A 14,327-nucleotide genomic window follows, 5' to 3' on the forward strand; every position below is an offset into this window, starting at 1 on the left:
GGAGAGGGGGAGGAGGGGGAGAGGAAGGAGTGGGCTCAGTGTGGGAAGGCCTCCTGAAGGAGGTGAGCTCTCATTAGGGCCTTGAAGGGAAGAAGAGAGCTAGCTTGGCGGATGTGGGGAGGGGTGGCATTCCAGGCCTGGGGGTGTATGGTGGATGTGTAGCGGGCCAAAAGCGAGTAAAATGGTGGAGCTGGAAGTTCCCCAATACTGCAGGTGCGAGATCCTATTTTTCTTCAGAAAACTGAGTAACTAAGCAGAAGCCATCATGAGGCAAAAATGACAGGGTTCTGCTGAAGTGGTAGCAAGCCGAGATTAGATGGCTCCATCTTCATGCCTCCTAAAGATTATTTCTTCCTTTGTCATTGGCAGGCATTGACTTCAAACATTTGTCTGCAGGGCGTGATGAAATCAATGCAATAAACTGTTTTTAACGTCCAACTCCTCCTCTAAACTCCTTGTGGGCAGTGGTCCCATCTACCGACTCTGTTGGAGTGTACCCTCCCGAGCGTTTTGTACGGGGCTCTCCACATAGCAAGCGAGCGCTCAGTACATACCAGAGATCAATCGATAACCATTGCTAGATAAGCAGTGTGGCATGGGGATCGGGCACGGGCCTGGGAGTCACAAGGTTTGCTGCCATTTGTCTGCTGCATAGGGATAGAGCACGGGCCTGGGAGTCACGAGGTTTGCTGCCATTTGTCTGCTGCATAGGGTTAGGGCACGGGCCGCCAGTCACAAGCTTTGCTGCCATTTGTCTGCTGCATGACCTTGGGCGAGTCACTCAACTCCTCTGTGCCTCAGTTCCCTCATCTGCAAAATGGGGACGGAGACTGTGAACCCCCGGGGGATAGGGAGAGGGTCCAACCCAATTTGCTGGTTTCCACCTCAGCTCTTAGAATGGTGCCTGGCATGTGGTAAGTGCCTAGCAAACAAATAATAATAATAATGATAGCATTTATTAAGCGCTTACTATGTGCAAAGCACTGTTCTACGCGCTGGGGAGGTTACAAGGTGATCAGGATGTCCCACGGAGGGCTCGCAGTCTCCATCCCCATTCCATACATGAGGAAACTGAGGCACAGAGGAGCTAAGTGACCCACCCAAAGTCGCACAGCTGACAAGTGGCGGAGCCGGGATTTGAACCCATTACCTCTGACTCCAAAGCCCGGGCTCTTTCCACTGAGCCACACTGCTTCTCATGCAAGTACCACAGTTATTATCATTATTATTAGTATTATCATTAATTGGGCTGCCCCTTGAATTAATTCAGTCCCAGCAGGAGGAAGGAAAGGATCATCGCGCCAAGCCCATTTCACAGATGGGGAAACTGAGGCTCAAGGGATCTGAAAATTCCAGATCAGGCTAGATCAGACTCAAACTTCCCCCTGAATCGAACCTCCCCGATTGCCGCTCCTGCATATTCCCCTCGGAGCCAAGATGCCAGCAATCCCTGCTATAGTCTTCCCCACATTGCTCATTCTCGCTTGACAACTGCGGGAGACGGAGGCTGAATGTTAAGTGTCCAGTCACACTCAGCTAAGTATCAATCAATCAATCAATTGTATTTATGGAGCGCTTACTGTGTGCAGAGCACTGTACTAAGGGCTTGGGAAGTACAAGTTGGCAACACATAGAGACAGTCCCTACCCAACAGTGGGCTCACAGTCTAGAAGGGGGTGACAGAAAACAGAACCAAACCTATTAACAAAATAAAATAAATAGAATAGATATGTACAAGTAAAATAAATAAATAAATAGAGTAATAAATATGTAGAAACATATATACATATATACAGGAGCTGTGGGGAAGGGAAGGAGGTAAGGCGGGAGGGATGGAGAGGGGGAGGAGGGGGAAAGGAAGGAGGGGGCTCAGTCTGGGAAGGCCTCCTGGAGGAGTTGAGCTCTCAGTAGGGCCTTGAAGGGAGGAAGAGAGCAAGCTTGGCGGATGTGCGAAGGGGGGGCATTCCAGGCCAGGGGGTGTATGGCGGATGTGTAGCGGGCCAAAAGCGAGGAAAATGGAGGAGCTGGATGTTCCCCAATACTGCAGGTGCGAGACCCAATTTTTCTTCATAAAACCGAGTAACTAAGCAGAAGCCATCATGAGGCAAAAATGAAAGGGTTCTGCTGAAGCGTTAGCAACCCGAGGCTAGATGGCTCCATCTTCACGCCTCTTAAAGATTATTTCTTCCTTTTTCATTGGCAGGCATTGACTTAAAACGTTTGTCTGTGGGGTGTGATGAAGCCAATCCAATAATCTGTTTTTAACGCCCAACTCCTCCTCTAAACTCCTTGTGGGCAGGGGTCCCATCTACCGACTCTGGCATGTACCCTCCCGAGTGTTTTGTACAGGGCTCTCCACAAAGCAAGCGAGCGCTCAGTACATACCAGAGATCAATCGATAACCATTGCTAGATAAGCAGTATGGCATGGGGATAGGGCACGGGCCTGGGAGTCACAAGGTTTGCTGCCAATTGTCTGCTGCATAGGGATAGAGCACGGGTCTGGGAGTCACAAGGTTTGCTGCCATTTGTCTGCTGCGTGACCTTGGGCGAGTCACTTAATTTCTCTGTGCCTCAGTTCCCTCATCTGCAAAATGGGGATGGAGACTGTGAGCCCCACGTGGGATAGAGAGAGGGTCCAAGCCAATTTGCTGGTTTCCACCCCAGCTCTTAGAATGGTACCTGGCACGTGGTAAGTGTCTAGCAAACAATATTAATAATGATAAATAGAGTAATAAATACGTACAAACATATGTACATATATACAGGTGCTGTGGGGAAGGGAAGGAGGTAATGCGGGAGGGATGGAGAGGGGGAAGAGGGGGAGAGGAAGGAGGGGGCTCAGTCTGGGAAGGCCTCCTGGAGGAGGTGAGCTCTCAGTAGGGCCTTGAAGGGAGGAAGAGAGCTAGCTTGGCAGATGGGGGGGGTGTGGGGGGGGGGGGGGCATTCCAGGCCAGGGTGTGTATGGCGGATGTGTAACGGACCAAAAGCGAGTAAAATTGAGGAGCTGGATGTTCCCCAATACTGCAGGTGCGAGATCCAATTTTTCTTCATAAAACCGAGTAACTAAGCAGAAGTCATCATCAGGCAAAAATTCAAGGGTTCTTCTGAAGCGGTAGCCAGCCGAGACTATATGTCTCCATCTTCAGGCCTCCTAAAGATGAGTTCTTACTTTGTCATTGGCAGGCACTGACTGAAAACGTTTGTCTGCGGGGTGTGATGAAACCAATCCAATAATCTGTTTTTAACGGCCAACTCCTCCTCTAAAGTCTTTGTGGGCAGGGGTCCCATCGACCAACTCTGTTGGAGTGTACCCTCCCGAGCGTTTTGTACGGGGCTCTCAACAAAGTAAGCGAGCACTCAGTACATAGATAGATAACCATCGCTACATAAGCAGTATGGCATGGGGATAGGGCATGGGCCTGGGAGTCACAAGGTTTGCTGCCATTTGTCTGCTGAATAGGGATAGAGCATGGGCCTGGGAGTCACAAGGTTTGCTGCCATTTGTCTGCTGCTTAGGGATAGAGCACAGGTCTGGGAGTCACAAGGTTTGCTGCCATTTGTCTGCTGCGTGACCCCGGGCGAGTCACTTAAGTCCTCTGTGCCTCAGTTCCCTCATCTGCAAAATGGGGATGGAGACTTTGAGCCCCACGTGGGATAGGGAGAGGGTCCAACCCAATTTGCTGGTTTTCACCCCAGCTCTTAGAATGGTGCCTGGCACGTGGTAAGTGCCTAGCAAACAAATAATAATAGTAATAATAATAATAGCATTTATTAAGCGCTTACTATGTGCAAAGCACTGTTCTAAGCGCTGGGGAGGTTACAAGGAGATCAGGATGTCCCACCGGGAGCTCACAGTCTTCATCCCCATCCTACAGGTGAGGGAACTGAAGCACACAGGAGTTAAAGCCCCCTTTTAGACTGTGAGCCCACTGTTGGGTAGGGACTGTCTCTATATGTTGTCAACTTGTACTTCCCAAGCGCTTAGTACAGTGCTCTGCACACAGCGCTCAATAAATACGATTGATTGATTGATTGATTAAGTGACTTGCCCAAAGTCACACAGCTGACAAGTAGCGGAGCCGGGATATGAACCCATGACCGCTGACTCCAAAGCCTGGGCTCTTTCCACTGAACCGCACTGCTTCTCATGCAAGTACCACAGTTATTATCATTATTAGTAGTATTATCATTAATTGGGCTGCCCCTGGAATTAATTCAGTCCCAGCAGGAGGAAGGAAAGGATCATCGTGCCAAGCCCATTTCACAGATGGGGAAACTGAGGCTCAAGGGATCTCAAAACCCCAGATCAGGCTAGATCAGACTCATACTTCCCCCTGAATCGAACCTCCCCAATTGCCGCTCCTGCATATTCCCCACGGAGCCAAGATGCCAGCAATCCCCGCTACAGTCTTCCCCACATTGCTCATTCTCGCTTGACAACTGTGGGAGACGGAGACTGAGTGTTGTGTCCAGTCACACTCAGCTAAGTATCAGTCAATCAATCAATCGTATTTATTGAGGGCTTACTGTGTGCAGAGCACTGTACTAAGCGCTTGGGAAGTACAAGTTGGCAACACATAGAGACAGTCCCTACCCAACAGTGGGCTCACAGTCTAGAAGGGGGTGACAGAGAACAAAACAAAACATATTAACAAAATAAAATAAATAGAATAGATATGTACAAGTAAAATAAATAGAGTAATAAATACGTACAAACATATATACACATATACAGGTGCTGTGGGGAAGGGAAGGAGGTAAGGTGGGAGGGATGGAAGGGGGAAGAGGGGGAAAGGAAGGAGGGGGCTCAGTGTGGGAAGGCCTCCTGGAGGAGGTGAGCTCTCAGTAGGGCCTTGAAGGGAAGAAGAGAGCTAGCTTGGCGGATGTGGGGAGGGGTGGCATTCCAGGCCAGGGGGTGTATGGTGGATGTGTAGCGGGCCAAAAGCGAGTAAAATGGAGGAGCTGGATACTTCCCAATACTGCAGGTGCGAGATCCAATTTTTCTTCAGAAAACCGAGTAACTAAGCAGAAGCCATCATGTGGCAAAAATAACAGGGTTCTGCTGTAGCGGTAGCAAGCCGAGACTATATGTCTCCATCTTCACGCCTCCTAAAGGTGATTTCTTCCTTTGTCATTGGCAGGCATTGACTTAAAACGTTTGTCTGTGGGGTGTGATGAAGCCAATCCAGTAATCTGTTTTTAACGCCCAACTTCTCCTCTAAACTCCTTTTGGGCAGGGGTTCTATCTACCGACTCTGCTGGGGTGTACCCTCCCGAGCGTTTTGTACAGGGCTCTCCACAAAGCAAGCGAGCGCTCAGTACATACCAGCGATCAATCGATAACCATCGCTAGATAAGCAGTATGGCATGGGGATAGGGCACGGGCCTGGGAGTCAGGAGGTTTGCTGCCGTTTGTCTGCTGCATAGGGATAGAGCACGGGCCTGGGAGTCACAAGGTTTGCTGCCATTTGTCTGCTGCATAGGGACAGGGCATGGGTCTGGGAGTCACAAGGTTTGCTGCCATTAGTCTGCTGCATGACCTTGGGCGAGTCACTCAACTCGTCTGTGCCTCAGTTCCCTCATCTGCAAAATGGGGATGGAGACTGAGCCCCACGTGGGATAGGGAGAGGGTCCAACCCAATTTGCTGGTTTCCACCCCAGCTCTTAGAATGGTACCTGGCACGTGGTAAGTGCCTATCAAACAAATAATAATAATAATGATAGCATTTATTAAGCACTTACTATATGCAAAGCACTGTTCTAAGCGCTGGGGAGGTTACAAGGTGATCAGGATGTCCCATGGGGGGCTCACAGTCTCCATCCCCATTCCACAGGTGAGGGAACTGAGGCACAGAGGAGCTAAGTGACCCACCCAAAGTCGCACAGCTGACAAGTGGCGGAGCCGGGATTTGACCCATGACCTCTGACTCCAAAGCCCAGGCTCTTTCCACTGAGCCACACTGCTTCTCATGCAAGTACCACAGTTATTATCATTATTATTAGTATTATCATTAATTGGGCTGCCCCTTGAATTAATTCAGTCCCAGCAGGAGGAAGGAAAGGATCATCGTGCCAAGCCCATTTCACAGATGGGGAAACTGAGGCTCAAGGGATCCGAAAACCCCAGATCAGGCTAGATCAGACTCAAACTTCCCGCTGAATCGAATCTCCCCGATTGCTGCTCCTGCATATTCCCCTCGGAGCCAAGATGCCAGCAATCCCCGCTACAGTCTTCCCCACATTGCTCATTCTCGCTTGACAACTGCGGGAGACGGAGGCTGAATGTTAAATGCCCAGTCACACTCAGCTAAGTATCAATCAATCAATCAATCGTATTTATTGAGCGCTTACTGTGTGCAGAGCACTGTACTAAGTGCTTGGGAAGTACAAGTTGGCAACACATAGAGACAGTCCCTACCCAACAGTGGGCTCACAGTCTAGAAGGGGGTGACAGAGAACAAAACAAAACATATTAACAACATAAAATAGAATAGATATGTACACGTAAAATAAATGAATAAGTAAAGTAATAAATACGTACAAAGATATATATATATATACAGGTGCTGTGGGGAAGGGAAGGAGGTAAGGTGGGAGGGATGGAGAGGGGAAGGAGGGGGAGAGGAAGGAGGGGGCTCAGTCTGGGAAGGCCTCCTGGAGGAGGTGAGCTCTCAGCAGGGCCTTGAAGGGAGGAAGAGAGCTAGTTTGGCAGATGGGCGGGGCGGGGGGGGGAGGGGCGGCATGCCAGGCCAGGGGGTGTATGGCGGATGTGTAGACTGTGCGCCCACTGTTGGGTAGGGACCGTCTCTATATGTTGCCCACTTGTACTTCCCAAGCGCTTAGTACAGTGCTCTGCACAAAGTAAGCGCTCAATAAATACGATTGATTGATGTGTAGCAGGTCAAAAGGGAATAAAATTGATGAGCTGGATGTTCCCCAATACTGCAGGTGCGAGACCCAATTTTTCTTCATAAAACCGAATAACTAAGCAGAAGCCATCATGAGGCAAAAATGAAAGGGTTCTGCTGAAGCGATAGCCAGCCGAGACTGGATGACTTCATCTTCACGCCTCCTAAAGGTGATTTCTTCCTTTCTCATTGGCAGGCATTGACTGAAAACGTTTGTCTGCGGGGTGTGATGAAACCAATCCAATAATCTGTTTTTAACGCCCAACTCCTCCTCTAAACTCCTTGTGGGCAGGGGTCCCATCTACCGACTCTGTTGGGGTGTACCCTCCCGAGCGTTTTGTACGGGGCTCTCCGCAAAGCAAGCAAGCGCTCAGTACATAGATAGATAACCATCGCTAGATAAGCAGTATGGCATAGGGACAGGGCACGGACCTGGGAGTCACAAGGTTTGCTGCCATTTGTCTGCTGCATAGGGATAAAGCACGGGCCTGGGAGTCACAAGGTTTGCTGCCATTTGTCTGCTTCATTGGGACAGGGCACGGGCCTGGGAGTCACAAGGTTTGCTGCCATTTGTCTGCTGCATAGGGATAGAGCATGGGCCTGGGAGTCACAGTGTTTGCTGCCATTTGCTGCATTACCTTGGGTGAGTCACTTAACTCCTCTGTGCCTCAGTTCGCTCATCTGCAAAATGGGGATGGAGACTGTGAGCCCCACGTGGGATAGAGAGAGGGTCCAACCCAATTTGCTGGTTTCCACCCCAGCTCTTAGAATGGTGCCTGGCACGTGGTAAGTGCCTAGCAAACAAATAATAATAATAATAATAATAATAATAATAGTGATAGTGATTTCCTACTACACCTGCTAGACTGTAAGCCCGTTGTTTGGTTGGGATTGTCTCTATTTGTTGCTGAATTGTGCTTTCCAAGCACTCAGTACAGTGCTCTGAACACGGTAAGCACTCGATAAATATGATTGACTGGATCAATCCCAGACCCCATGCTTCACTTCTCTAATGGTAACCTACTCACTGTAGCTTGATCTTGTCTATCTCACCACCAGCACCTTAGCCACATCCTGTCAAAGCATTACGGAAGGCACATCTTCTCTAAGAGGCATTCCCCAACTAAGCCCTCATCTCCTCTTCTCCCACTCCCTTCTGTGTCACCCTTGGCCTTGTATCTGTATCCTTTAGTCAACCATTCCCCCAGCCCCAAGGCACTTATGTTCACCTACCCTTCATTTGTATTCAATGTCTCTCTCCCTCCTCTAGACTGTCAGCTGGTTGTGGGCAGGGCACTTGTCCACCAACTTTGTGGTGTACTCTCCTAAGCGCTTAGTACAGTGCTCCGCACACAGTAAGCACTCAGTAAATAGGATTGATCCCTCAACTAGACAAAAGGCAGACACACTGTAGCCTTGCTCTCTTTCTCCCAAGTCCCACCTCCCATTCTTCACCACTGGTTAGATTACAATAGGTTCTGGCTATGACAACTCTGAAGATTTCTGAAAATTTCACCTTGCTTTGACCAAGAAACCCTTCTCTTCATCCCCTTTCTCTTCTGTGTACCCCAACACTTTGGGGAAACAGCACGGCCAGGACCAGTTTCATTTCATCTCATGGTGTAGTAGATAGGGTACAGGCCTGGGAGTCAGAAAGTCATGGGTTCTAATTCTAACTCCACCACTTGTCTGCTGGGTGACCACGGACAAGTTATTTCACTGCTCTGTGCCTCAGTTACCTCATCTGCAAAAAATGGGGATGAAGAATTGAGCCCACTGTGGGACAGGGACTGTGTCTGGCTGTATTAACTTGTTCCTACCCCAGTGCTTAGAATGGGTCTAGGCACATAGTAAGTGCTTAACAAGTACCATAACTCTCATTCATTTTATTATCAACAACAAATATTATGATGGTGATGATTTTCCTGAAAAACTTTCAGTCCACACCTCCCCATTCCTCAAAAAAACTCCAATGGCTGTCCATCTCCTTAACATTGGCTTTAGGGCTTTCAACCAGCTTTCTTGATTCTACCTAAACCTTGCTGATCTCCTGCTATAATGCCACCTGTACAGTGCAAGCGCTTAGTACAGTACTTTGCACACGGTAGGTGCTGAATAAATAAGATTGAATGAATGAGTCAATGTACATTTTTCTACTTGAACACCACTCTACTCAATGAACCTCAATCCAGTCTTTCTCACCACTGAGCGAGCCCTTGCCCACATCCTACCTTGGGCCTGGAACTCCCTCTCCATTCTCATCTGACAGACCACCACTCTCACCACCCAGAGCTCTACTGAATTCACCTCTTGAGCAAACAGGGGATTAAGTACAATATTTACACCTTTTATTCACCCTTACCTCAACTCCACATGTACATACCCCTAATTCATTTCTTTATATCACTGTCTGTTTCCTCCTCTAGACTGTAAGTGTCTTTTGAGCAGGGAGTGTGTCGACCGACTCTCCCAAGCATTTCATACAGTCCTCTGCAAACAGTAAATTCTCAATAAATACCACTGACTGATCGACAGACTGATCTCCTCCAAGAGGTCTTCCATGATTAAATCCTCATTTCTCCTATCAGCCTTTCCTTCTGCATCATCTGTGCAATTGGTTCTGTAACTCTTAAGCACTCAGTTTTGCATTCCACACCAACGGCGCACACTTACATATCCAACTGCAGTTCTGAGGTAATTCTACCCTTCTAGTCTGTAAGCTCTTTGTGGGCAGAAATCGTGACTACATACTCTTCCCAGCACTGAGTATAGTGCTGTGTACAGAGTGTGCACTAAATACTACTGAATGGTTGATTGATTCTCCAATTGCAGCCAAGTCATCACTCATCCTCCCTGGCCAGTTCCGACACACTATGCTCCCCCTTTGACTGCAGGGGAGGTGGGAGTGCAGGACAGTTAATCATTCAAGCACCTAGTACAGTGCTCTGCACACAGTAAGCGCTCAATAAATACGATTGGATGAATGAATGAATAGTATTTATTGATCACTTATTATGTGCAGAGCAGTGTACTGTTTGGGAGCATCCGGTATAACAGAGTTGGCGGACATGCTCCCTGTTCATAAGGAGCTTACAGTCTAGAGGGAGAGACAGACATTAATACAAATGAGTAGTTCAGAAAACCGACCCAGGACGCCCATCCCGGCTAAGGAGGAAATCCGGAGCTCCGGTTGGGTTTACAGCGGGTGGCCTGCCTTCTATCCGGTTAATAGCTGACTGGCAAGCTATAAATAGCCCGCTGCGCTGTGTAATCCCAGAGACCAGAGTTGCCGCTAGCCTTGTAGCTTTAGTTAGCGTTAGTGTGGCCACTAACGTCCAGGGCTTCCTGGGGCCCCTAATAAGTTTCATCCAACTTCTGCTTCCTAACATTTTCCACTTGCCACTGCCAAGATCTTCCAATCTTTCAGCTATCTGATTCTACCTCAACTGCCGGTATTTTGGAGGTGAGGATGCAGACGAACATGTACACGCATGCGCTCTCTCTCTCTCTCTCTCTCTCTCTCTCTCTCTCTCTTCCCCCCACCCCCCCCCCCCCCCCCCGAAGGTAGCAGCATTACTGACTTAAGAAGCCAAGTTTGCCCCAGTCAACAGCAGTGGCAGTCGCCCATGGGGAATGTTTCTTGGGTGTCCTTTTATGATATTTGTTATACGCTCACCATGTGCCGGACACTGTGCTAAGCGCTGGGGTGGATACAAGCTAATCAGATTGGACACAGTCCCTGTCCCCCACGGGGCTCACCCTCTTCATCCCCATTCCCAGATGAGAGAACTAAGGCCCAGAGAAGTGAAGTGACTCGTCTGAGGTCGCCCAGCAGTCAAGGGGCGGAGTTGGGATTGGAACCCAGGTCTTCCTGACTCCCAGGCCCGGGCTTTAATAATAATGATGGCATTTGTTAAGCACCTACTGTGTTCCAAGCACTGTTCTAAGCGCTGGGGTAGATACAAAGTAATCAGGTTGTCTCAAGTGGGGCTCACAGTCTTAATCCTCATCTTAACAGAGGAGGTAACTGAGGCACAGAGAAGTGAAGTGACTTGCCCAAAGTCACACAGCTAAGTGGCGGAGTCAGGATTGGAACCCATGACCTCTGATTTCCAAGCCCGTGCTCGTTCCACTGAGCCACAGGCTCGAGCCACTGGGCCACGCTGCTTTTGACGGACGGGACCCGCCGACGGCCGCGGTGACCACAGCCGGGCCGCAGCGCCTGGGCCCCGAGGCCGGGAGCCTCAGTAGCCACCACAGTCTTCCCCACCAGGGTTGGCGGGCCCCTTCAGACTTCCCGCTGGGCCTGTCCACCTTCCGGAATGTTGTTCTTTCCCAAGTGCTTAGTACAGTGCATTGCAAACAGGAGGTGTTCAAAAGTACTCTTGACTGATTCCCATCCAAATGGCAAAGTTCCAGAAAAATCAGCTGGAGCAACACAAAATCTCCAGGACAGTGGATTCAAAAGCTAAATCCAAGAGGCGTAATCAAACCCATGAAGACTTAACCAGAAGAGAAATACTGCTGTAGACGCAGGTAAAAAAAAAAATAAAAAAATCAGTAGCTATTTGAAAGCCAATTTCTAGAGAGAGTTAAACATCTAAACAACAATATGATTTCATTATTCATGAGAATTTCTTCAAGCTACAGCTGGCGTAGACAGTGGAGAAGCAGCTTGGCCTAGTGGCTAGAGCCCAGGCCTGGGAGTCAGGAGGACCTGGGTTCTAATCCCAGCTCCGCCACTTGTCTGCTGTGTGACCTTGGGCAAGTCGCTTCGCTTCTCTGGGCCTCAGTTCCCGCATCTGTTAAATGGGGATTAAAACTGTGAACCCCAAGTGGGACAGGGACTGCGTCTAACCTGATTATCTTCCATCTACCCTGGAGCTTTGAACAGTGCTCGACACATAGTCAATACTTAACAAAGACCACCGTCATCATCGAAACGAAGCGAGACGTAAGTCCGATATGACGAAAGAGAACGTGGGCTGCAGTTCCACCTGATTATTCCAGCTGGTCAACGGGAAATGAACCGCTGTGGCCTCATTAAGACAGAGGGCCCCATAGCTGCCTTCTCTCCCACACTCAGAGCGACCTTCGGGCGCTAAGCATGTACATGTACAACCGTCACCTCAGAAAGTTCCCGCAGACAGGCCCTGGGGCACCGTTTACAGCGGTGGCACTGCCTGGCCCTACTTAAGGATGGCGGCCACCCGGTCCTAATCAAAGATAATCAGGTTGGACACAGCCCCTGTTCCCCATGGGGCTCACAGTCTTAATTCCCATTTTAGAGATGAGGTAATAGACCCAGAGAAGCAAAGTGGCTTGCCCAAGAATCAGCCAGCAAACAGGTTTCAGAGCTGGAATCAGAATCCACGTCCTTTTTACTCCGAGGCCCGTGCTCTATCCGGTAGGCCACACCGCTTCACGTGTAGAAATTGGGTTGGAGTCAGCCTCTGCGGTGGGTGTCTGACTGTGAGCCCACTGTTGGGTAGGGACCATCTCTGTGTGTTGCCAACTTGTACTTCCCAAACGCTTAGTACAGTGCTCTGCACACAGTAAGCGCTCAATAAATACGATTGATTAATTGATTGATTGATTGAAAAGCCTGAGAGCCCCTTACCCGTCATCCAATCCATGTCTTCCACATTGTCTCCGTAAGAGCCGTGTATGCTCTGGCCAACAAATTCCTCTGTGGTCAACAGGGGAGTCCGGACATGTAAGAAGGAAACGTAGAGGAGAAAGGGGCCATGCTTGTTCCTAGGGGGAAAGAGATTCAGTTATTATTTTTATTTAATGTTTTTACGGTCTTTGTTATCAATCAATCAGCGGTATTTATTGAGCGCTTACTGTGTGCAGGGCAGGTACTAAGCGCTTGGGAGAATTAGCAGACAGATTAGTGGTTCCCTGTGCATAATGAGCTAAGTGCATACTACGTCCCAGTCACCGTACTAAGCGCTGTATGATGCTGGGCAAGTCACTTAAGTTGTGTGTGCCTCAGTTACTTCATCTGAAAAATGGGGTTTAGGACTATGAGTCCCATGTGGGACCTGGACTGTGTCTAACCTTTCATTAACCCCAGCTCTTAGTACAGTGCCTGACACATAATAAGTGCTTAACAAAGGAAAAATTCAGCTCTGCCTTCATTGAAACGTTCAGAATGATTGGGAATACACTCTTTGCTACTCAGATATCCCAGAGACCATTAGCCCGCTGTGGGCAGGGGATGTGTTTACCAATTCTGTTGTCTTGTATTTTCCCAGGTGCTTAGTACAGTGCCCTGCACGTAGTAAGCGCTCAGTAAACACCATTGATGATGACTGTCATTTAGAGAAAGGAAACAAGAAAAACAGCTTGGCTCAGTGGAAAGCACAGGCTTTGGAGTCCAAGGTCATGGGTTCATATCCCGGCTCTGCCAATTGTCAGCTGTGTGACCTTGGGCAAGTCACTTAACTTCTCTGGGCCTCAGTTATCTCCTCTGTAAAATGGGGATTGACTGTGAGCCCCCCGTGGGACAACCTGATCACTTTGTAACCTCCCCAGTGCTTAGAACAGTGCTTTGCACATAGTAAGCGCTTAATAAATGCCCTTATTATTATTATTATTATTAAGGAAAAAAAGGGGGGCTTCATCTAAGGACAGAACTGAGGGTTCCTTGCCTTTCGATGAAGGCCAGGGCCTCTTTCAGCATAAGGGAATTCACTCTTTCTTCCTCCATTGGCTGCTGAATGATGTCATGGTTCCTCATGAGGATGCAGTTCCATCGGCGGACGAAGCCGTAACTCGAAAACCAGGACATGAAAAACAGCAGGGCGCCCATGGCGGCGAACGCGACGACCGTCCAGGGGACGGGGTACCAACCGACGAACGTGGGGATGAGGAGGAGGGCGGGGACCAGGCCCAGGGCGACGCTGGAAATCCAGAGCTTCCTTCGGAGGTCCCTGTGCAGTTCGGGAGTCCTGGAGGGCTGGCAGTCATTTAACACGGTGTGCGGGAGCCCGTAGAAATAGTCAAATCCGTGGTTCCGCGGGTGGTAACAGTGGTCGTTGCGTGACGCGCAGCTCAAGCCTAGATGCCATTTTCCTGGCCAGAGGAAAAAAGAGGTTCTGTCATGAGAAGAGGCGTGGCACGATAGAGAAGTGGCAGGGCCTAGTGGATTGTACTTATTTACTATTCTATTTATTTTGTCAATGATGTGCATCTCCCTTCACTTCTGTTTATTCTGATGACTTGACACCTGTCCACATGTTTTGTTCTGTTGTCTGTCTCCCCCTTCTAGACTGTGAGCCCATTGTTGGGTAGGGACCGTCTCTATAGGTTGCCAACTTGTACTTCCCAAGCGCTTAGTACAGTGCTCTGCACACAGTAAGTGCTCAATAAATACAAATGAATGAATGATTGAGCACGGACCCGGGAGTCA

At 49.1% G+C, this 14,327-nt stretch overlaps 1 protein-coding gene across 1 annotated transcript in view; it reads right to left on the bottom strand.

The window, feature by feature from the left end:
• Nucleotides 1-14,327, bottom strand: part of ARSH (arylsulfatase family member H) — a 41,781-nt gene that overhangs the window by 14,449 nt on the left and 13,005 nt on the right. Inside the window, exons 5-6 of the mRNA XM_038757131.1 lie at nt 13,567-13,990; nt 12,531-12,667 (exon numbers count right to left, since the gene is read on the bottom strand). Of these exons, the coding sequence (XP_038613059.1) occupies nt 12,531-12,667; nt 13,567-13,990 (561 nt within the window). The remainder of the gene's footprint in view (nt 1-12,530; nt 12,668-13,566; nt 13,991-14,327) is intronic.

This window comes from Tachyglossus aculeatus, chromosome 15 (genome assembly GCF_015852505.1).
Source record: "Tachyglossus aculeatus isolate mTacAcu1 chromosome 15, mTacAcu1.pri, whole genome shotgun sequence".
Classification (NCBI taxonomy): Eukaryota; Metazoa; Chordata; class Mammalia; order Monotremata; family Tachyglossidae; genus Tachyglossus; species Tachyglossus aculeatus.